This window comes from Notamacropus eugenii, chromosome 6 (assembly GCF_028372415.1).
Source record: "Notamacropus eugenii isolate mMacEug1 chromosome 6, mMacEug1.pri_v2, whole genome shotgun sequence".
Classification (NCBI taxonomy): domain Eukaryota; kingdom Metazoa; phylum Chordata; class Mammalia; order Diprotodontia; family Macropodidae; genus Notamacropus; species Notamacropus eugenii.
Genome location: NC_092877.1, coordinates 373,334,345 through 373,359,713, shown reverse-complemented (window position 1 = coordinate 373,359,713; position 25,369 = coordinate 373,334,345). Strand labels below are relative to the sequence as shown.

Here is a 25,369-nt window from a genome sequence, read left to right as displayed (position 1 = left end):
TTTGAAAACTGTAGATATTTGGAGGGTGGAATTTAATTCTAACTAACATTTAAATGAGGTAGTTAGATCCACGATTTAAATATATTAATTTAATACTCTTAATACTTAAGTTTTTATCAAGTTATATATTTCTATTATATATATATATCAAATGTATATGTTTGCTATGAGGTTATTAAATCTATCTTCAAATATTAGTTGGGATAGAGAATTCCTCAGACTGCTTCCACTTCTATAGCTCTGTGATTTTATTTGACTAGATCTTCCCGTCGTTGCTGTTGCTTAGTCATTTTTTTCAGTCATATCTGACTCTTTGCGACCCCTTTCAGGGTTTTTTTTGGCAAAGATGCTAAAATGGTTTGCCATTTCCTTCTCCAGCTCATTTTACAGATGAAAAGCTGAGGCAAGCACTGTTAAGTAATTTTCCCAGGGTCATACAGCTAGTGTGTTAGACCAGATTGGAACTCAGGAAGATGTCTTCCTGCTTGTAGCCCCAATTCTATATCCACTGTGCCACCTAACTGTCAGATCTTCCTTGAGGTTCCTTATATTTGTATACTTATTATTATCATATTTATCTTAGTTATGACTAAATATAAGATCCTTAATAGACACACATACTGGCACATACTAGCAGTGAGACCCTGGGAAAGTCACTTAACCTCCTTTGGGTGCTCTAGGACTGGTCATCAATCTGTGACTGTAATTTGCTGAAAAAGTGCTGTCCTGTATTGGCTGAAAGTTTCCTGTCAGGAATTTCTTATAGTAATAAGGCCTAGTCCTTGTCCCATTTATACCCTAGATCCCTCCCCCACCTCCCAGCCCCAGACAATTCCCCTAACAAAGCATGATTTAAAAGGTGAATAGGGGCTATAGTTTTATGAGCAGAATCTTTGGAGAGTTTAGTGTAAATCTCACTTGAGATGGTAGTTTAGGAACTTTTAAACTAGTTTAAGAGCTCTGTCTTCAAAAGATGATAACAGTGTTGTGAAATATGTTTGGACACATGTGTCTATATATATGCATGTATGTATGTGTGTATATGTATATATACATGTGTGTGTCTACATGGGGGTGTGGGGGCCTTAAACTGTCCTAATATCAGTAAGAAACTACTAGAACAAAATTGGAGAAAAGCAGAAAAATATTTTTAAGTATACTCAGGGTCAGACTTGAGTAGGAACCCCACGCATATTTGAAAAGTGGTTGAGGAAACAGCAGGACAGTGACCTTAATAGTCTTGCTATTTCATCCATGATACCAGTAGCTAACTTGCCTGAAATGTCAGTGAAATGCTTGATAAGCTCTGGATCATTTTATTAATGTTTAAAAACAAATTTCATCCTTGACAAAGGATGAGTTTTTACTAGAAATTATCATTGCCGTGCCCTTAGAACAAGGACTTCTTGGTCCCTTTCTGGCTGGGTATATAGGAAGTCAGATGGAAGGAAGCAGAGAAGCCTAGAGAAGGAAGGATTGTGGGTGTGGGGGAGTGTGGAGGATGTGGGAGGAGGGAAGAAGGTCAGTGAGGGAAGAAAGGGTGATTGACAAGAACAGCAGCATGGGTTCAGACAAAGAGAACTGGATTTGGAATTGGAGGACCTGAGGTCCAATGCTGTCTGTACCACTTCTGCCTATATGACCCTAGCAAGCAAATAGCCATTCTAGGCTCCAGTTTCCTCATCTACAAAATGAAGGAAGTAAACTAGCTGCTCTCTATGGCCTATCTCAGCTCTCATTCTACAAGTCTTGTTGCATGTTTTTCCCTCCCCTACTGAATGGAGGATGAGTTGTCTACTATTCCCAACCAGTAGGACAGTAAGACTGATCCCATCAGTTAAGTTGGTAGCAGTCTGGGCCGAGTAAGAGGTCCAGCACAGTGCAAAGGAGGGACTTCAAGGCATTCCTTCCTGATCCAAGTCAGTGTCCTGGAGCTAAGTTCTAGACACCGCCCCTCCCAGCCCTAGTTGAGGTTTTACTTATAGTTCTAAAATTCCACAGCTCTTGATTTCACTATTTTTATGTGCCTCAGTGTCTTATCCATTTTTTCTTTATAAGACTACTGCTCTAATGGCTCCACATAGTAGGAATTTGCATTCTGGCATGGAATCCCAAGGGTACAGACCTGAGAAGAGCATAGCTTTTAGTAAGAATAATCATAACTTTCATTTTAGCATAGCACTTTAAAGTTAGCAAAGCACTTTACATACTATGTCACTTAATCCTTGCAATAACCATGTGAGGTAGGCATTGTTATTATCCCCATTTTACAGATGAGCAAAAACTGGCAAACAAAGGTTAAGTGACTTGCCAATGTCACATGGGCAGCTAAGTGGTACAGTGGATAGAGCACCTGGCCTGGAGTCAGGGAGACCTGAGTTCAAACTTGATCTCAGATACTTACTAGTTGTGTGATCCTGGGCAAGTCATTTATGCCTGTTTGCTTTAGTTTCCTCTTTGTAAAAGGACCAGGAGATAGTGGATGAGTGAAACAGATTAGGTACATAAGACCCAGACCAGAATAACCTAGTGTTTGACAAACACAAAGATCCCAGTTTTGGGAATAAGAACTCACTATTTCACAGAAACTGCTGGGAAAACTGGAAAATAATAGGACACTAGCATCTCATTCCATATACCAAGATAAAGTCAAAATGGGTGCATAATTTAGACATAAAGGATGACACCCATAACCGAACTATTGGAGCAAGGAATAGTCTACCTGCCAGATCTGTGGGGAAGAGAAGAATTCATGATCAAACAAGAGTTAGAAAGCATTACAAAATGCAAAATTGATAATTTTGATTATATTAAATTGACAAGCTTTTGTACAAACATAACCAATGCAACCAAGATTAAAAGGAAAACAAAAAGTTGGGGAAAATATCTTTACAGTTAGTTTAAAGACCTAGCTAGAGAGCAGACCTCATTTCTCAAATATGTAGAGAACTAAGTCAAATATATTAGAATATAAACCATTCCCCAGTTGATAAGTGGTCAAAAGACATGAACAGTCTGTTTTCAGGTAAAGAAATAAAAGCTATCTACAGGTACTGTAAAGAAGTACTCTAAATCACTTTTGATTAGAGAAATGCAAATTAAAACAACTCTGAGATACCACTTCACACCTATCAGATTGGCTAATATGATAAAAAAGCAAAATGATAAATGTTGGAGAGTATGTGGGGAAATTGGGACATTAATACATTGTGGTGGTAGAGTTGTGAACTGATCCAACCATTCTAGAGAGCAATTTGGAACTATGCCCAAAGGGCAACCAAATTGTGCATACCCTGTGATCTAGCAATACCACTACTAAATCTATATCGAAAAGAGATCTTAAAAAGGAAAGAGGACCTATATATACAAAAATATTTATAGTAGCCCTTTTCATGGTGGCAAAATATTGGAAATTGCAAGGATGCCCATCAATTGAGGAAATGTTGAACAAATGGTGGTGGAAAACTATCATGCAAAAAGAAATCATGAACAGGAAGATTTCAGAAAAACCTGGAAAGACTTGTACAAACTGATACAAAGCAAAATGAGCAGAACCAGGAAAGCAACCTTGTGTTGTGACCAACTATGAATGACTCAGCTCTTCTTAGCAACACAAAGTACAAGGACTTACAAAGGAAAATGCTATCCACATCCAGATGAGGAATTGATGGACTCTGAATGAAGATGAAAGCATTTTTTTTAATTACCTTCTTCTTTTTTGTGAGTTTTTTCCTTTTGATCTATTTCTTCTTTCGCAACCCAGACTATTATGGAAATGTTTTACATGATAGTACATGTATAACCTATATCAAATTGCCTACCATTTTTGGAAGAGGGGAGGGGAGAAAGGGAGGGAGAAAAATTTTGAACTTAAAATTCTATAGATATAAATGCTACCATTGTCTTGACATGTAACTAGGGAAAAAATAAAATACTATTTTAACCACACACACACACACACACACGCACAAATGAAGGGGGAGCAGGGGAAATGAGTGAGAGAAGAAATGGCAAACCACTCCAGTATCTTTGTCAAGAAAATCCCAAAAGGGGTCACAAAGAGTTGAACACAACTGAAACAACTGAATTACAGCCAGTCACATCACTAATAAATGTCTGAGGCTGGAAATGAACTCAGGTCTTTCTGATTCTACACCCCACTTTCTATCTAGTGGGTTACAAAACTTCCTAGTTTACCATGAAGATAATGGGATGCTTCTCCAACTGAACTTTCTGATTCTTGGAAGAGAAAAGAGAATCTGAGATTACTCTAAGATTGTATTCCAAAGAGTCAAGTCTACTGTAGCATTGAAAATTTATTTTAATTCTATTTTGCTAAGACTTAATTAAGGTAGATTTAATATTCTCTTTCATGGTTCCTTCCTCTGGCAAACTTTACTCACCCACATCCCAGAGAAATTTGCCTAAAGGTCAAGCTTTTGTCTTGCAGTCACTGCCACCTTGTAACCCCCACTCACCACCCCCTTTTCAAAGAAACTTGATTACCCTAATTCCCATCACCTAAGAATCTTTGTCTTGTGATTTAAATCACATGTATTGACTGTGGTTAAGGGGGTTTCAGAATGGGAGGTCCAAATGATGTGGTCTCAGTTCCCACTATGTCAACAATAGCCAGTCAGAAAAAGACATACTTCGATTTTGACACTCTGGATTTTGCTCTGTCTTCTTAATTATTATAAAAGACCCTGCCAGCCTTCACTCAAAATCTTTGGTTATTGAAAGGTCATAATCTCAATTTATTTGTTACTGCTAGTCTAATTAATAAATTGATCATGTTCATAGCTTTGTCTCTCAGTTTGCCTTAATTTTCAAATGTAACATTACATTTCCAATTTCTCTGTTAAGAAACTAAATTTCCAAAACTTTTAATCACCTCCTTATGAATGAACAAAATAAAAAAAGAAAATGTGAATAAAGCACTGGGGATATGAATGAGAAAAACAACAGTCCCTGCTCTTGGAGAGTTCACACTCTAATTAATGGAGACAACATAAAAGAAAGTTTAGCTACAGTGCAGAAAGTACCAAAAGTCCTACCAAAAATGGGATGGATGGAAAGATCCAGATGTCCTCAGGTTTCATCAATCCTCAAGCTACATCACTAGATTAGACAACGATGCTGGGGATAAAAACATGTAGATGGTAAGGTCTTGGAGGACTTTAGGAGCCAATAGGGTCTAGTGAGTCTCCCCATCTCACAGGAAGCAATGGAGACAGTGAATCCCATCTCCTCCAAATTATGTGAGCCATCAATCTGGATGGGTTTTGGGAAGCTGGGCTAGTGTAGGGTTCCCCCAATGTCTTTTCCTTACCTAACTTCCTGACCACATAAGTACAATAACTCAGTGCAGGAATCTAGGTTCCTTAATTTTGACTCACAATTGTGACCAGACCCACCATTATCTGACCTGCACCCATGTTTAACCAGACCCATCACCTTGGCAGAGAAGAACTAAACCTAACCGACCAAATCAATGCTCTGTCCTTAAATAATTTATTTTCCCATGCTATCATTAATTATAAATTCTTTTGTCAAATATTAGATAGTTTGAGACTCTCATTCATTTCCAATCTCAAGTCTGAACAACCAGATCTTCCTGGGTTGGGCCTGACCCCAAATACCCCTGAAGCAGAGTGTTGGCCAAGAAATATATAAAAATGTGCCTGCCCAGCTAACCTCAACAGGGATTTCAATGGCTATCACCAAATTTATGACAGCCAAGTGGAAACTAGGACTGAGTCATTTTCAGAAAGTCTTGGCATCCTGTATTTCCTTTAACTTTCTTTGTGCAGAATTACAGGATCAGGAAATCAAAGAATTTGAGCTAAAAAAGAGCTGGTAGAGGATGTAACCTTTTCCCCCTCATACTACAAAAAAGAAACTGAGGCCCAGAGAGATAAAGCAATTTGTCTACCTTTAGTAAGTAGCAGAATCAGGATTGGTCTTCTGACTCCAAATCTCTTTCTCTTTCCTCTACATCATAATGATGAAACCTTGGGCAGGTAGGTAGTTCAGTAGATAGAGCACCAGTGAAGGAGTCAGGAGGACCTGAGTTCAAATCTCACCTCAGAAACTTGACACTCACTAGCTGTGTGACCTTGGGCAAGTCATTTAACCTCAATTGTCTCATCCTGGGTCATCTCCAGTCATCCTGATGAATCTGGTCACTGGATTCAGATGACTCTGGAGGAGAAGTGAGGCTGGTGACCTGCACAGCCCTCCCTCACTCAAAACAAAGTCAAGTGCAAGTCATGTCATCATTTCTCTGATGGCATGGTCTTCTTTGGCAACAAAGAATGAATACATAATAATGAAACCTATCCCAAGCTCCCATTCCTAAGGATAATCCTGTATTTCTTACCACATTAACAATGGAAAAATCCAGTGTCTCAGTTGGAGGATCTTAAATTCAACAAATCTAAAACTCAATTCATTCTCTTTTCCCCAGAACCCTCCATTGTTGTTCAGTCATTTCAATTGTGTCCAACTTTTTTGTGACCCCATTTGGGGTTTTCTTGGAAAAGATACTGAAGTGGTTTGCCACTTCCTTCTTCAGCTCATTTTACAGTTGAGGAAACTGGGGCAAACAGGGTAAAAGTAACTTGCTCACACAGCTATTATTAGGCATCAGAGGCCAGATTTTAACTCAGGTCTTCCTGATTCCAGGTTCCACACTTTACTGCTTCAACTAGCTGCCCCTGCTCCTAATTTCCCTTTCCATTGCAAGTATCACTATCCTTTTCAGTCACCCTTGTTCATAACCTTGGAGTTGTTCTCAATTCTTTACTCTTCCTTTTCTTCACATTCAATAAGTTGCCAGGTTGTATCAATACTACTTCTACAAAATCTATTGAATCTGAAACCTCTTTCCATCAATGGCACAACCATCCTAGTTCACATATCCTTCTCCTCATTCCTGGACTATTGCAATAGCCTCCTATTTTGTTTTTCTGCCTCTAGTGTCTACCCTCTCCAATCCATCCTTGACACAGTTACCAAATTGAGATCATAAAGTACAAATCTGAATATATCATACTGCTGCTCCAGTGACTCCCTATTATATCTAAGATGAAATACAAGTACCTCTGTTTAGTGTTTAAAGCCTTGGCTACAGTCTGCCTTTCCAAGATGATTATATACTACTCCACTCTGTTGCCTCTTCTTCCCAAAAAAAATAGCCTACCAGCTGTTCGCCATGAATATAATTCCATATCTCATTTTTGTGCTTTTGTCCCTGTGCCTGGATAGAGAGTACTCCCTCCCTTTCTCTGCCTCATAAATTCCTAACTTCTTTCAAGACTCAGCTCAAGTGCTATCCCCTCTCCTCTTCCCTTTGCCAATGCCATCCTTCTAACCCTACAAACTGCTTTGTATTGAATTTATCTTTTGAAGGTATAACTCTTTCATTGCATTGCAGGAGCACCAGTACCAGTGGGTATCGATGTCCAGATTGAAAGTATTGACAGAATTTCAGAAGTTGACATGGTAAGTATTATTATTTGATATGAATTCTTTCACAGAAAAGATGAATACAAGATAACATTCAAGTCACTGATATAGAAAACATTCATTTAAAACTTTTTTTTACATTCTTACACATACTTTTTCACATTCCTTATAAGACTGGGCTCCACTGCAATTCTTTTTCTATGCTCCTTTCTTTTTTCCCCCTAATTCAATCAAATAGATCATAAGATCATAGCTTAGCACAGAATTTTTAGAAATCAGGCAGTCTAACCCTCTCATTTTACAAATGTGGGAATAAAGGCCCTGAAAAGAATCTGTCCAAAATTAGACAGGTGTTGACTTGGTGCTAGTCAAGACTACAGTTCAGATCTCCCTAGGATCTCTGGACTCCCATTCCATTTCTTCTGTATGTGTGTGCTTTGCTTTCCTTATTATCCCATACTGTTAAATAGTTATACTATTTCAGCTAGTTTATCATGACTTAAGTAACATTTTTTGCCAGAAAAGAAAACTAGGAGCAATGAAAGGAAGTTATGGGAGACAGAATTCGGTTTGATATAAAGAAAAATTGTCTCACAGAGCTCTCCAAAAATGGAATGGGCTTCTCTAAAGGTTGTGATCTCTTCATCATTAGAGGTGTTCAAGCAGAAGCTAGATCACCATTTATTAGGGTTATTGTAAAGAGAATCTAAGTGTTAGACAGTGACTGTATCAGATGACCCTTACACTTCTGAAGTGTCAAGATTCAGAACTCTTCTTCCTGTTTTTGTTCTTAATTGTATTTACTATGGCTTTAATGATCACAGCCCTTAGCTACCTCTTTTATAGAGCTACTATCTCAACTTTTGGTCTAACTTTCTCATGGCTTTATAGGAGCTATGCAGGTTTATTGAACTAGGGTGGAATGGGAAGACATTAATATCATCAGAACTGGGTTTTAGGTTAGTCAATATGACAGCTAAGTCAAGGACGGACTGACAGTAGAAGAGACCTGATGCAGGGAGACAAACTAGAATGCTATAGTAGTAGTTCAGTCATGAAGGCCAATACCAGAGTAGTTGCAGTGGAGTCAGAGGAGAAAAGGGAATGTAGAAAAGCAATATGGAAAATTGTACAAAAGAAGGTAGAAATGACAGGACTTGACAACTAATTGGATAAGGAGGAGGTGTTGAGAGAGTGAGGAACAGAGGGGATAACTACTAGATTTGGGACCTGAGTTACTGGAAAGAAGGAAAGAAACAAGCATTTATTAAGCACCTACTATGTACTGCAGCTAGGTGGTGCAGTGGATAGAGCACCAGAGCAGGAGTCAGGAGGACCTGAGTTCAAATCTCACCTCAGACACTTGATACTCACTAGCTGCGTGACCTTGGGCAAGTGACTTAACCCCAGTTGCCTCATCCCAGGTCATCTCCAGTCATCGTGATGAATATCTGCTCACTGGGTTCAGATGACTCTGGAGGAGAAGTGAGGTTGATGACCTGCACAGCCCTCCCTCACTCAAAACAAAGTCAACTGCAAGTTTTGTCACCATTTCTCTAATGGCATGGTCTTCTTCAGCAACGAAGGATGAACACACACACACACATGCACACACACACACATACTATGTGCCAATCACTGTGCTAAACACTTTACAAATATTATCTCATTTGATCCTCACAACAACCTTGGGAGGTGGATGTTACTGTTATCCCCCTTTTACAAATGAGAAACTAAGGTAGGAAGAGGTTGTTGTTTTTTGCCCAGGGTTATAACATCGAGTAAGTGTGTCAAGCTAGATTTGCACTCAGGTCTGACTCTCTATCCACTGTGCCCCATAACTGCCAAGGTAGTGCTCTTGACAAGAAGAGAAAAGGGTTTGGAGGGAGTTCAGTTGATGATGAGTTCAGTTTTGAACATGCCAAGTTAAAGATGTCTATGGTGTATCCAGGTCAATATGTGTAATAGGCAGTTGGAGATGTAATACTAGCAGCTGGAAGAGAAGTTAAGGCTGGAAACTCCAAGTGTTCATATGGACTATTTGTGCTTGACCTGTTTAGAACATTCTGAGCTCATATTGGTCAGACACACTATAACTTGACTCCAACATAGTAAAATTATTTTGGTTCTCCTTGAGAACATGGGACAACAACCACCCAGGCTGGACAAGTAGATCTGAGAATTATCTGCATATGTATATTTGCATATTAATTATGTATATTATTACCATACTAATTATACACATATTATAAAATATAAAAAAGTTTTGTTGTTCAGCCGTTTCTCAGTTGTGTCTGATTCTTTGTGATCCCATTTGGGTTTTTCTTGACAAAGAAACTGGAGTCATTTTCCATTTCCTTCTCCAGTTCATTTTACAAATGAGGAAACTGAGGTAAACAGGGTTAAGTGACTTTCCCAGGGTCACCCAACTAGGAAATGTCTGAAGCTGAATTTGAACTCAGGAAGATGAGTCTTCCTGTCTCTAGGCCCTGCACTCTCTACACTGGGCCACCTAGTTGCCTCAAATAGACAGTAAAAAGGGTAAAAAATAGATAAAATAATATAAAATCTTAGAGTCAATAAGAAGTCATTGGAGTTTATTGAGTGAGGGAGTAACATTGTTCAACCTTCAATTCAGGAAAACCACTTTGGCAGCTTCGAAAGATCAATTAGAGGAGGGAGGGAGAAGGTAGGATCACAAATTAGGAGGCTTTTGAAATTGTCCAGGAAAAAAGAGAAGCTCAAATAGAATGGTGTCTGTGTAAACAGAGAGAAGGGTGGAAAAACAAGAGAAGGCATGGAGATTTGAAACTAATTGGATGTATATGCAGTAAGTCAGAGCAGGGAATATTTTTGCCAGCTATTTCAAGTGCCAGGGTTGCAGTTAGATTATAATTGTCCTGATGGGCTAACACCCACAGGCCAGTGGTAGGAGGATAGAGAGTAGGATAGTGTTAAGCAATGGTAACTAAAGAGTGATATAATTATGTTGGAAACTAGACTACGATGGACTATTGTCTAGAGGGTGTCATGCAACCCATCTTCCCACACTCCAGCTGGTTGATCACACACCCATAAGAGGTAATACCATGGTCTCCACTTTGAAGGTAACTGACAGAGTACTTGGATTTTAATTTTTTCCCTACTACTGTTCTATTAATTTGATAAAATCCCTTTATAGCTTTCTATGTTCCATTTTGTACCTCTTAGTCTATGCTTCTTATTAAAGAAGTATTCTGGGGTATTTATAAATTTTAATTTCTATTTCCTTTCTTCTTTTTTCTTTCTTTTCCCCATCCAATTTAATTCAATTCATGTTTAAATGCCTACTATGCACATATGCACAAAAGCATTCTTCTAGATTTAAAAAGACAAAGACAAGTGCTTAGCACAGTGTCTGCACCATATAAAAGTACACCATATAAATACTAACTATTATTATATGTACTAATCCTTGCCCCCAGAAACTTTCAATTTAATAGGGAAGAATATATATAAATAAGTACAGCTTAGAAAAATCTTAAAATACAGCTAGAAAAAAAATAAACATAAGAAATGCCATAAGAAATTTGAGGAAAGAGTTTTGCTAGTATGGAAGGTGGGAGAAAAGGAAGAGAGAGAAAATGAGATTAAGAGGAAGACAGATACAGAGACAGTGAGAGAGATGGAAAGATAGACAAAGAGAAAATATGGTTGGGCCTGGAGGAAAGATTTCAACAATCAGAAAGATGTAGATGGGAGCACATTTCAAGAAGATTCATTGCACAGTACCTGACAGAAAGTAGGTACTTAACAAATGGTAGTTGACTGACTGGAGAAAGGACAATTGCAGGAGATGACTGGGCAACAACTAGTAGCCTAGTGGAACTGAAATATGGAGTGCATGAAGTTGAGGAAAGTAAAATAAAGGGGGAAAGGTACGTTGGAGTAAGATGAGAGAGGGATGCAGTTAAGAATTTGCCTTTTTCCCATGAATCATTGAAGGTTTTTGAGCAGAAGAATGAGATGGTCAAACCTGTGCCTTTGGAAGATTATTTGGCAGCTCTGTGACAGCTGGACCGAAGGCAGGGAGATAGAATGCAATTAAGATCAAATGGGATAATATGAGTAAAGCACTTAGCACAGTGCCTAGCATGAAGCAGACACAATATAAATGCTTATTCAGTTCCCCTTCCCTTCCCAAATTACCATAATCTAGGTAAGAGATATTGAAATTCTGAACCAAGATGGTAATGGTGGGATTAAAAAACAACCAGATGAAGGAAACATTGGAGAGTGAGTTTAGCTAGGACTTGGAAATCCATTAACTGGGGAAGGCAAGGGAGAGAGTGAAGAATCAAAGATTCTGAGAGATATTGAGACTCTATAACTGAAAAAATGCACGATGGTGCTGTCAACACGTAGCCTCTCCTCTAGACTTTCACAGACCAATGGGGTGGCTCTCGGGAAGAGGAAGTGTCTAGAATTTGTTAAAAAAAAAAAAAAGATGACTTCTTAGACTGCAGGAAATTTGGGGTACATGAGGCTAATTGGGCCTGCTCAGATCAGGAAACAGAATAACAACTATTTAATGGAGAAAAAACCAATCTGGCTCTCCCTGGCATAACCACCAGTGTCGTTATCCTTAGCAGGTAGACAGTGGGACTGCTACAGATCCCTTGGAGAAAGGGCCCAAACTGAAGGAGCTTATGGGCCAAGGGTAGCCTCTTTCTCCTATCTATACAATGGGAGCTAGAAAATCCTAGCTAGGTTCTATTTGTTATGCACTACTACTGGTGACATTCTGTAAGCCTGCTTCTCTTTTTATACATTTGCCAGCTGTCTGTAGGCGTGGCCTTACTTGAGATCAAAATGTACATGCTTGAAGGACAACTCAGAGAGTTTTAAAATTTCACTATCTTTGCTAGCATTATGCAATTCTACCATGGGAAGTTAAGACCTCCCTGGAGGTTAATGAGTCACAGCTTAGTTTTATGAATGATTCTACAACTCTCCTAAGCAAAAATCTAAAACATGAACTTCAGGAAAATCACTTAGATTTTCCCTTGGAAAAATGAGCCGCTGAGGGTATAAGGGCAGATCCCTGAGGCTAAGCTCCCCTGGGTGATCATGGGAAGTGAGGCATTGACAGACTCCATGTGATCCACGGCAGTACGTAGTGTTGCAGACAGAAATAGGGAAGTTAGGAAGCTGTGTACATTTGGGGCATAAGATGTGTTTATATTTTCAGACAGGAAGGAGGGGAAGAACTAAACAAGAAGACAGTTTGTTTCTTCAAAATAAGAAACTGAATAGAGGCCAAGTCCCAGCCAGGCAATATTATTAAAAATAATAGAGAAGTAACAGCTGATTCAAAGAGAAATGATGTACGATAGTGATAGAATGTACAGCTAAGTGGGAAAGAGAAGTCAAATATTAAAATGTTAAAGTAAAATAATGCACATCTCCAGCTAAATGTTCTATTGGCACCTCCTTTAGGAACAGGATAGAGAGCAAGTTGATTTATTATTTTGATTTAGGTGTCACATTGCCTAGAGAACAAAGGTTTAGTCAATATGACGACCACAATGCATACAGTCTCTTGTATGTAGTCTTTTATGCTCACACTTAATAAGACACCATACACGCTTACTAAATACAGTAATGTGAAAGCACTAATAATTCAGTAAAGGGAGAATAGTGATAATAATTTATGGATGGTGACATTCCCTAGAATTTTTTTCTATTCCAATCAAATAAGCCTTTGCTAAGCACCTTCTGTTACAGGCTCAGGGATAAAAAGACAATAGAAAAAAACCAAATCTTCTGTTGGGTGTTCAAAGACTGTCAGCACATAGTTCCTTCCTACCTTCAGAGCCTTCTTAAACCTTAATCCCTGCTGTTTTCCTCTCTGATCCAACAAGACACTCTGTCTCTTGGCTCCTGGTACTTCCTGTGGTTGTCCCCCATTCCCTCTCTCTGCCTTCTCCACTCCACCTACTGATGTCCACCTTTAAGTCCCAGCTAAAATCCTATCTTATATAGGAACTCTTTCCCAAGCTTTCTTAATTCTGGTACCTTCCCTCTCTTAATTATTTCCTGTTTATTTATATTGTTTGTATATATTTGTTTGCTTATTGTACCACTCATTAGATTGTGAGTTCCAGGAACTGGTTTTTGTCTCTTTTTGCATCCCTAGCACGTAGCACAATGTCTGGTACATAGCAGATGCCTAATAAACACTGACTGACTGATTGACTAAAACCATTCCTGTCCTTTAGAGTTTATAATCTATTGGGAGGATACAACTTATAAAGAGAAGTATATCATTAGAATCATACATAATAATTATAATTTAAGGACGGGAAAGTATTAAGCACTAAGAGATCAGGAAATGATTCCCAGAGACATGCATAAGTTGAGTCTAGAAAAAAGCTTGGAATTCTAAGAGACAGCAGAAAAGAAGAGCAAATGCATTCTAGATGAGGCAGGCAGGTGGAGAGGGTCAGTCTCTTCAAAAGTATGAAGGTTGGAGATGGAATGTTAAATTACCTGGGACAATGAAAGTAATAAGCCTGGAAAGATAGAATGTGAAGGTCTTTAATGAATAATCTGTGGTTATTTTCTCCAAAAGTCATTCAACTGTCATTTATGGTACCTTATACCTATCAGAAATGACAAATGCTGAAGGGGATGTGGAAAAACAGTTGGTGGAGTTGTAAATTAACGCAACCATTCTGGAGAACAATTTGGAACTATATGCAAAGGGCTACAAACCTGCACATACACTTTGACCCAACAATATAACTATTGTATATATATATATATGTATGTATGTATGTATGTGTGTGTATATATGTGTATATGTGAACACATACATATATATATACACATACATATATATATGCCAAAGAGGACCTATATGTACCAAAATATTTGTAACAGCTCTTTTTGTGGTGATAAAGAATTGGAAAATTGAGGGGATGGCCATCAATTGAGGAATGACTGAATGCATTGTACTACATGATTGTAATAGAACACTGTTTTACTATAAGAAACAAAGAAAGGAATCATTTCAGAAAAACAACTGAGAAGTTCTACATAAACTGATGCAAAATAAAGTGAGGAGAACCAGGAGATCATTGTCAACAGTAAGAGCAATATTGTAATGGTGATCAACTGTGAAAGACTTAGCTATTCTGATCAATACAATGATCTAAGACAATACAGGATACGTGATGAAAATTGCCATCCACCTCCAGAGAAGGAACTAATGAAGTCTGAATACAAATGGAAATATAATCTTCTCACCTTTATTTTCTTATTTTTTAACAGAAATGTGTTTTGCATGATTTCACATATATTGCTTGTCTTCTAAGTGGATGGGAATCAAGCTGGAGGGAGGGAGAGAATTTGGAACTCAAAAAAAATTTAATGCTAAAAAAAATATTTTTTTAAGAGATAGAGATTGTTTCTAATTTTGGAGAGAGTCATTTTCATTAAAAGATAAATTTGGAAACCCACCAGGAATGTTTAAGAAGAGAATGAGGGGAAAGCAAATGGAGGCATCAATTGTAACAGCCTTGTCAAGGAGTTTAGCCACAAAGGAAAGAAGACAAATGGGATGATAGATAGTGGAGATTGGATAGGATGAAATGAGCATTTTTTTGAGAATGGTGGAGATATGGCTGTGTTTATGAGTCCTTGACTCATCAATCAATGAGAACCAGAGTAATTTGGGTTTAAGGAATGGTACTTGAGAAAGAAATCTAGCCATAAATCCCAAGATATCTTTCAAGGTATCAGCAATCAAATTTGCATTCTTTTGGACAGAGCTCCCACAGGTAAGGGTATGATAACTTCTGTGGACAGAGGGAAGGAGAAGGAAGGAAAGAAGGAGGGAAGGAAGGAAGGAAGGAAGGAAGGAAGGAAGGAAGGAAGGAAGGAAGGAAGGAAGGAAGGAAGGAAGGAAGGAAGGGAGGAAAGAATGGTTTATGTTGCCAACTGGCCAGCCCGTAGGGCAGGTCCTACTACTACTCACAGAGGTTGTTGTTTCTCCTTCATTCTCAAAGAGGACCATGACATCATGACATCAGGGAGATGACACCATGACATGCAAGTGAATTGAGTTTATGTGAAGGATGGCTATGCAAAGTTGCCAGTCTCACTTTCTTCTCTGGAGCCATCTGGGGCCAGTGGCAAGATATAGGACAGGACAACTGGAGATGGGCTTCTTCTAGGCAGTATAGAAGCAGCCAGGAGACATTGAGAGATTGAAGATAAGTGAGAGAGTGGAGGTGATAGAGAAGGCAATCTGCTGAGAAGACGGGAAGGAATGGGATCACTTGTGCAATGGAGAGCTATTTGCCTTAGCCATTAGAAGGGCACCTCTTCATGTGAGACAGCAGTGAAGTAGGAAAAGTGGCCAAAGGAATCTGGAAGGTGTGAGATGAGAAGGAGGGGAGAAGGAGCGCTCAGCAAATTACTTCAATTTTTTCAATGAAAAATAGCGAAAAGTTCTCATCTGAGAGGGTGGGGCGATGGGAAGCTATACTTGAGGAGGTATAAAAAGGCTTGGAAAGGCCTCCATAGTTAGTGGGACAATAAGGAAATTTGTTGTTTGCTTACTCAGTCAGATCCAATTCTTTGTGACCCCTTGAACCATAGATCATTAAAGCTCTCCATGGAGTTTTCTTAGCAAAGATCCTGGAGTGGTTTGCCATTTCCTTCCCCAGTGAATTATGGAAAACAGAGGTTAAGTGACTCACCCAGGGTCACACAGCTTGATGAGTGTCTGGGGCCAGATTTAAACTCAGGTCTTCCTGACTCCAGGCCCAGCACACTATCCACTGGGCCACCTAACTGCCTCCAATAAATAAATTAAGGATGTATAAAAAGACTAACTTGCAGCAATGAGGGCCCAGTTGAGGTCAATAAGATTTTCCTAAATAAAAAATTGACCTAATCAGACGTGCTTTCAGAAGATGATTCTGGCAAAATGCTTTTCATGGAAAATCTCTAACGAGGCTATTTAGTGTTACCTAGGATGGAATGGTCCCCAGATGGGTCCTCAAAGATCATCAAGAAAGAGATTCCTTCTGGGTATGATTTTCTTTTCTCTCTTACCTAGGACTTTACAATGACCTTTTACCTCAGACATTACTGGAAAGATGAACGGCTCTCCTTTCCTAGCACAAGAAATAAAAGTATGACCTTTGATGGTCGATTAATCCAAAGGATTTGGGTACCTGATGTATTTTTTGTTCATTCCAAAAGATCCTTCATCCATGATACAACCTTAGAGAACATTATGCTCCGAGTATACCCCGATGGTAATATCCTCTTCAGTCTCCGGTAAGAATAAAGCTTTCCTATATTGGATATCAAAAATGCTTTTTTTTTCTCTTTTTAAATTCATTTATTTGTTTTTAGTTTTCAACAATCAAAAATGTTTTTCTTTTCCTACGCTCTTTCAGACTAAACCAAATTAGGAGTGTGTCTGACTTCTTAAATATAAACTAGAAATTTCAAACAGCTGTTTTATTCATTGAATTAGGTTGGGGCAGGGCCTGGGAAATGTTCTAGGTTCATTACACTAAACATCATTTTGCCAAGTACAAACTTCTTAATCTTAGGGAATGATTTGGTAAAGATTTTGTAACTTCAACCTCATCCCGCCTGCTTTCCAAAGCAATCCATGCCAAATATTTACTTGGGATTGTTGGTTTTTTGCTCTTTTTTTCTCAACTTTTTTCCTATCTTTAAAATTTAGTGCATCATTTACTTAGCTTTTCTCAAAAGCAAAACTTTTAATATTTAATAAAAATTCCATTCATTTTCATCAGTGGATGACACCCATATAAGATATGGTACAAAATACATAATCAAGAATGTTAAGTGCACAATAAGAGAAAAGCCAGTCGTAAAGAGAATGAGAAATAACAGACAGAGGAAGTAGTACGTTGATTCCCCTAAGACTGAGAGGAAGGCATCAGGGTGTTAGGTACAATCTCTCTGAAACATTTATGGTAGTCAATATAGCACAGAATAATAAAGTAGAGACGTTACAATTTGCATCTGTAGAAAGAGTTTCTGTGCTGATGAAGAAGAGATGCCCCAAGAGATCAAGGCATTGACCAACTAGTGGTGTCATTGGTCACAGTGACATCAGAATGAAACATGCATAAAAGATTAAAAATAATGCCATGAGTCACAGGACTAACCTTTTCAAAATCCCTACTATTTGTAAAAGGGCAGGTAGGTGGTACAGTGAATAGAACTGTGGGTGTGGATTCAGGAAGACTCATCTTCCTGAGTTCAAATCTTGCCTGAGATACTCACTAGTTGTATGACCCTGGGCAAGTCATTTAACTTTGCCTCACTTTCTTTATCTGTAAAATGAGCTGGAGAAAGAAAGGGAAATCTTTGCCAAGAAAACCTCAAACCGAGGTTCAATAAGAGTTGGCCATGACTGAAAACAACTGAATAAAAAAGACTATTCATAAGCCTACGTGGACAAGTCGTAGTGAGTTGGCCTAACAATATTTTGATCATGTCTAAATTTACTATGGTCTTATAGAAGCAGGCTATACCTACACAAAAGGTTTGACTATTCAGGGATTCCAAAGGCAATTGTACATTTTTCTGTCCTCTAAGAGCTTACTTATAACCTAGTTTGGGAAATAAAACTAACACACTGGAAATAACAATGAGCCAATTATTTCTAAGTATTATAAGTGATATTAAGCATTATAAGTATTGTTGGACTTTAGAAGAGAAAAGGCAATGATGGCTAGAGTAATAAGGGAAGACTTCTTTGAGAAGTTGGAACTGAAACTGGGAGCTTAAGACTAGGTAGAATTAATAGAAATAGAAGAGAAAAAATTAAGGAATTTCCAAGCTATGGGAATGACATTAGCAAAGGCATGGAGTGGAGGATAAATATTATGTGCTAGTGAGACAAGGAGACTCACCCAAATAGAGTGAATGAACAGTGAGAAGTTGTGAGTCATAAGGATAAAAAAGTATACTGGGTGCTTTAGGTATGATACAGTAGGATAGTGGTTGCACACTTTTTGGTCCTAAGACTGCACTCAGAAACTTTTGAGAATATCCTTTTACAGAGTTTTGATTTTTGTAGGTTATATCTGTTCATATTTACCACATTAAAAATGAAAATATCTTATTATTATAAAATTAATTTTGACCTTGTAGATATGAAATGATCTCACCATTCCCTCCCACAGAGGTCCCCAAACCACACTTTGAGAACTGATGTAGTAGGAAAAAGGGATATATTAAAAGTATTTGGAAAGTTGAATAATATTATGAAAACAGTGTCTAAGGCAGGTCAAACAATAAAACTCCAAAAAGCAAGTTTTTGTCTGGAATTGTCCAAATAATATCTTTAGCTATTACATATACAAAATTTTGCACATGAAAACCAGTCATGATCTGTTATCTTTCTTTTTCTTTTCCTTTGATTTCCTTATTCAAAATGGTTAAGCCCTAGAACCTACTCTCTCCACTGATCTTCCCCCTTGCCACATTATCTAGAATGTAATATATCTTCCTATGGTCTGAGTCTTATGTATATTGAATGGTTGATCAATGATTAATTTTACAAAAGGCTTCAGCTAAACCTAGACCTTTCAACTTCTTTTCATCCATGTATCCCAGAGAGGTATTTTGAGATGATAAAAAAAAATTGTTAGGTTCAACGTAGTACAAAAGAGTCATTGTCCCATGCCATGAATACCCTGAAGCAACAGAAGAAAAACAGTAATATGCGTTCTATCCAAAATTTAGTAATAAAAGCACCAACCCCAATCTTTACCAGGAATTCAGTAATACCACAGTACTTGATCATGGACCTACTCCTTTTTTTCCTGTCACAGCTTTTGGAAGGAATATCTTAATGGCTGTAATACACTGAATTGATTAGATCATCAGCACAGTCAGTCCAATCTGTTCATTCATAATAGCTACTACTTACAGGTTTTGCACAATGCTTCACAATGATCTTTTTTTCCTCACAACAACCCTAGGAGGTGGGTGCAATTTCTATCACTATTTCACCGATGAGGGAACTGAATCTGAGACGTTAAGTGACTTGCCTAAGGTCACACAGCTGGTAAATATCGGAGCCCAGTTATAAACTCAAGTCTTCCTGACCCAAAGTCCAATGCTCTATCCAATGGGCCACCTAAGTTGCCTTATTGTTGCGATAACCAAAAGCAATTAACTGAATAATTGTGGGTAGAGAGGAGTGTTTTTGTCCCATGGATATGGTCTGTGGCTCTTGGGTTTTTTTCCACATGAATATTATAGTTGTTCTTTATTTTCTGCCTATAGACATAAAGAGATGTTCCATTCATCTAATGAGCTCACAAAGTTGATGGAGTCAAGTGTCTGTTGCCCTTTGTTCTTTGCAAATATGCTTAGGGGAGTACTATTTATCTCTGAGCCGCTTGTGTTCTAATGAATCCACAACCAGAACTTCTGCTATTAGACAGGATCGGAACAGTAACTTCTGCCTCAAGCCAGGAAAATGTAGAAGACAAGAGAATTAGCAAAAAACTGTCTTCGTCATTATGGAAGCCATTGATGCAATCCTATGAATCATACATTTTGAAATAACTTATCTTAAATTGCTTTAGAAGCTGAGGAAGATGAGGAACTAAGTGCTATTTATATAGCTCATAATGAGTCCTGGGCAAAGCAAGAAACCCAAATAAACTTCAGATAGGAAGGTCATTGCCACCTAACAACTCTAGCATTTGACTTGCAAATAAGGACTTCTATATTTAATCCCAGTTAGACACCCTCCCCCACATTGACTTTGGATTCTTAAAAAAATGTTTTGTTTTCTTTTCTAGAGAAGTACAGTGGGTTTTGTTTGGATGCCCTGGAACTCCCTGTTCTCCTCACTCTTTTCCCTTCTATCCAGGCAATCTCCTGAAGCAAAAACCCTGAAGAAAACTCAGCTGTCCACTACAGGAACTAGTGCGACCTGATAATTTCATCATTGCTATTTCTATACTGACATATGTTATGTGGGGGACACTAACAATCAGACAACAAATTCTGCTTCCATATGTACATAACAACATCCATACAGAAGAGAGAACTCTATGGCAAGGCTGGTAGCTTTGAGGGCTACCCTTTGGGAGTCTATAATGTAGTAGGGGAATACAGTATTCATGTATCCTCACTTTACTGTGATGGATAACATCTGAAATGCATAGTCACTATCCCTCTTTCCCCATTGCCTCACTCACAATATGCAAGCCTATTTTTATCACATCAAAACTACATCCTTCAATGGACCAACTGGGAAGGGGATAAACATTTATATAACATTTACTATGTGCCAGGGACTGTGCTAAGTGTTTTTACAAATACAATTTCATTTGCTTTTCATAACAACCCTGTGAGGTAGGTGCTGTTATAATCCCCATTTTATAGTTGAGGAAACAGGCAACCCCAAGTTAAGTGACTTTCTCAAGTTCACAAAGTAAGTGTCTGAAGTAAAATTTGAACTCAGATCTTCTTTACTCCAGGCCCAGGGCTCTAGAGATCCACTGTACTAGCAGCTGCAAACTGCTCCAGATGTTCTTAACTATATCCTATAGAACTACATTATTATGGCCACTCTCAATGGCAGGAGATGGGGAGAAAATTTCCCAGAAGACTCTCCATGGATGGTGCAACATCTACTGCTGTCTTCTCCACTCAGGCCTACAGTGTACCCAGTTCCAAGCCAATTTATTACAATAAAGATTAATAACTGCATAATGCTTGGGAATATGCAGTGAATGTACAAATGATCAGAAAGCACAAGTCATCTTGCACACCCATTTGTCTATTGTCTATGACCTGCATTTTCCCTTGTATTGTTTCTCTTATAGGATAACTGTTTCTGCGATGTGCTTTATGGATTTCAGTCGGTTTCCTCTTGACACTCAAAACTGTTCTCTTGAACTAGAAAGCTGTAAGTCTTACTATTTGCCTTAATAAGTCTATGTGCTCTGTACTTAAAACATATCCTGGTAGGGGAGCATATTTTTACTAATCATATTGGATCCCCGATGCAGATTAAAGATAATTATTTTTTAAACACGGTTATGTAACCACAAAGGGACATAGTCATCTTTTTCAAGTACTACTTTTAGAAAGGTAGATCTTAACATAAATATAGATTATTTAATTTTTTAAGTTATATCTTCTGTGATTTTTTTCAAAGTACATTTTCCAAAATGATATTTAACCCAGATAAGTAAAGAGAATCTGAAGCCCAAACATCATCATTCTATTCCTGTTTAATACTTAATGAATTTAGGAATTGAATTGAATCAATTGAATATCAATTGATTACCTTTATTAAATCCTGGCCTAAAAAATTAGCCAAATAGTACATCTAGTCATTAATCCTGCATTAAAATCATAGAATCCTAGTTGTAGAGATGGGAGGGACCTTTAAAGCCCTCTAGTTCAGACCCCTCATTATCAGATGATAAACTGAGGCCTGGATAAGTTAGGCAACTTACTCAAGGTTATACAGATTTAAGTGACATACCTATGTTTGGAATCCAGGTTCTGTGATTTCAAATCCTATGTGTCTTTTCACTGTACCATGTTACTTCTCCACATTGCATGGGTTGGGGACCCATAAAAAAATTTTTTTATCCGATCCCAGAAAGGTAAAGCCGCAGAAACAAATGTCCCAAAACCTTGACCAACTAGCAGTTATGACTTCATCTTGAAGTCCAACTTCAAGTATTTTCATAATGCCTGTACAAACATACTCTTGGAAAAATATTTCTTTTTTAATTAGCAGAAATTTATTTTCTCTCCCTCCCAATTCCCATCCCACTGGAGGAAAAATACAAATATGTTACTTATAACAAATCCACAAAATCAAACAAAAGAATTTCTCTTATTTTGTTCCTGTTCAAAAAATACTCATTCCCTGAGTCTTATCATTTCTCTGCTGACTTCTCATGAATCCCTGTTGTAATTAATCACTCAAGATATAAATTGGATGGTCAGTGATAACCTGAGTTAGCTAGTCCTGTGTTTGCCAGCACCAGACGAGCAAGGACTCATATTTAAGGTGTTGATAAACTTATTAAAGTCCTTACATATTGGAAAAGGAACTATTTTTCATTGTGCCTATTTAAAACAACTACCAGCAAGGGAATATAGTATAATGGATCTTGAGAGAGAACCGGCCTTGAGTTCACAAAGTCCTGGGTTCAAGTGCTGATTCTGACACAGACTGGTTGTATGTTATTCTGGGCAAACCATTCAACCTCTCACTGCCCCAGATTGTGTTTCTGGGAAGGTATGAAGTGTGCATTGGTAAATAGTTTTCCTTACTTGAGAATTCCCCTTATCAGTGAAATTACACATCCAGTCCCTATCCCTCTACCATTGTTACTATTGCTTAGGGCCACCTCCTGTTGTAAGTAAGGCCTTTCCTGGTACCGTCATCCACCCATGTTGTTAGTGTTCTCCCCGTCCTGAAATTACTTCATATATGCTTGGTACATGCTCTATCCCTGCTAGTAGACTTGAGGTCCTTGAGAGCAGGTTCATTTTAGTTTTTATATTGCCTTGTATGTAATAATCACTTCATAAATGTTTTGTTCATTTCAGTTGTATCCAACTCTTTGTGACCCCATTTGAGATTTTCTTGGCAAAAATATTGGAGTGTTTTGCCATTTCTATCTCTAGCTCATTTTACATATGAGGCAACTGAGGCAAACAAGGTTAAGTGACTTGCCCAGAGTCACAAAGCTAATAAGTGTGCGAGGTCAAATTTGAACTCAGGTCTTCCAGGTTCAGCATTCTAACCACTCTACCACCTAGCTGCCCATATAAATGTTTACTGACATCAAATCAATGAATCAAAGAGATTGATGCTTTTACTTTAAATTCTGGCTACCTAGGAACATATCCCCTTTATACAACATTTTTTCTTATAGAACTAATTGCCTCTTATAAAGTTGCTTTCTTTAAAGAGTGTTAATAACCAATTAAATATTTGATTTAAGGTACATTAAAGCATGTCAGTGGAGCCTAGTATGCTACCTGTTATCTGATAAAACATGGAATTGTACCTGTCAAGAGGCATGATATTTTCCCAAGATTTCCGTGAATTCCAATCTTATATCATTTTTCCACTGTCTTTCTTATGAGGACTTGCAATTTGAGTTCAAGAACTTGGCTTCAAATTCCTACTTTGCCACTTAACTATCTAATAGGATTTTGAGCAAATCATTTCACCTCTGCGGGCCTTAGTTTCCTCATCTGTAAAATAGGGATGATAGCACTAGATGGCCTCTAAGGTCTCTCCTAGCTCTAGATTTATAAGCTACGATATAATATAGTCTTTTGACTTGATGACCTTTAAGGTCGTTTCCAGTTTTAAATCTGTTTCTATGATCATAGTCGGATCCTTCCACCAATTCTATGATATTTACATGAATCCCAAGGCCTTCATTCTAGCTAAGTTCTATTATGTAAAAGAGTGACTGCGGATCTAGAGGCAATGGTTTGGCAACCATACTGAAATAACCTAAGTTTACTATGCTAGGCTTGTGAAAACTGGCCACAGGATACCAGCCATAGTGGTATAATTATTGAAAAACTTTCTTTTGAATATAAGGACTGATCAGACAGGAAATATTTATTGAATAGCTACCCTGTACAACATTCAGTGTTAGGTGCTGAAAGTCTTAGGAGGCTCTGGATCAGTCCTCGAAGAGTTCATCTATAATCTAGTTATAAGGATTTTCTTTTCTTTTCTTTTAGATGCATATAATGAGGAAGATTTGATGTTGTACTGGAAACATGGGAATAAATCCTTAAACACAGATGAGCATGTTTCCCTTTCTCAGTTCTTTATTGAAGAGTTCAGTGCATCTAGTGGATTAGCCTTCTACAGTAGCACTGGTATAGTATAATACTTAACTTACTAAGTAGTATTTATTGAACACGTACTGTACTCTGCACACTTATTGGTTTAAACAGAGTATTTATATGCAATCAGCCAACTGACATATAGCAGTAATAAAGTTGCTCATCTGTCATTGGCCAAATTAAATACTTTATCCAAAACTCTACTCTGTGCTCCATATTTTACGGTGTATTAGTAAGAGAATATACTTTTTTGTTTCACATTTATCTAAGGATCTCAAGGCATTTTACTAAGTTACACAAGATTCTCATGTCTGACATTAGCCATAACCCTCGTGAAATGGAGAGGAATGCCTGTACTGTTGCAGGTACTCAGAAGCCTACGTACTCATCACCAGGAATCATCAACTCTTGGAGTTGGGAGGGAACTCAGATGTCATCAACTTGAATCCATACCTGAACAAGAATCCTTCTTACATCAATGGAGTCAAACTCAAATAGCAACAGATCCCTGTGGGCCACACGTTGATGTAGAAAAACTACAAATTAACAGAATTTGTTTTATTGCATTTCTATTTATGTTGTTAGACATTTGCTAATTGCATTTTAATCTGGGGGTCCTTTGGAGTTTTGCACCCACAAGCTCTATACCTTTGGTCTACATCATTTACCGTACAGTCATTTCCAAGGCTTTGTGACCCAGTGAATCATACATAGCACTCCAATACTATCCATAGGGTTTACTTGGCAAGGATACTGGAATAGTTTGACATTTCCTTCTCCAGGAGATTAAAACAAACAGGTTAAATGACTTATCCAGGGTCACACAGCTAGTGTCTTAGGCCAAATCTGAGCTCAGGTCTTTCTTTCTTCAGGGACACGGCAGTGGATAGAGTGCCAGGCTTGGAGTCAGGAAGATCTCAGTTCAAATCAGACTTCAGACACTAGTCGTGCAATCCTCAGCAAATCACTTAACTCTGTAAGCTTCAGTTTCCTC

General features: G+C 38.1%; 1 protein-coding gene across 1 annotated transcript in view; it reads left to right on the top strand.

Moving 5' to 3' along the window:
- The window catches only part of GABRR3 (gamma-aminobutyric acid type A receptor subunit rho3), a 74,438-nt gene that overhangs the window by 22,765 nt on the left and 26,304 nt on the right, over positions 1-25,369 (top strand). Inside the window, exons 3-6 of the mRNA XM_072621535.1 lie at positions 7,439-7,506; positions 16,580-16,803; positions 21,360-21,442; positions 24,268-24,408. Coding sequence (XP_072477636.1) covers positions 7,439-7,506; positions 16,580-16,803; positions 21,360-21,442; positions 24,268-24,408 — 516 coding nt within the window. The remainder of the gene's footprint in view (positions 1-7,438; positions 7,507-16,579; positions 16,804-21,359; positions 21,443-24,267; positions 24,409-25,369) is intronic.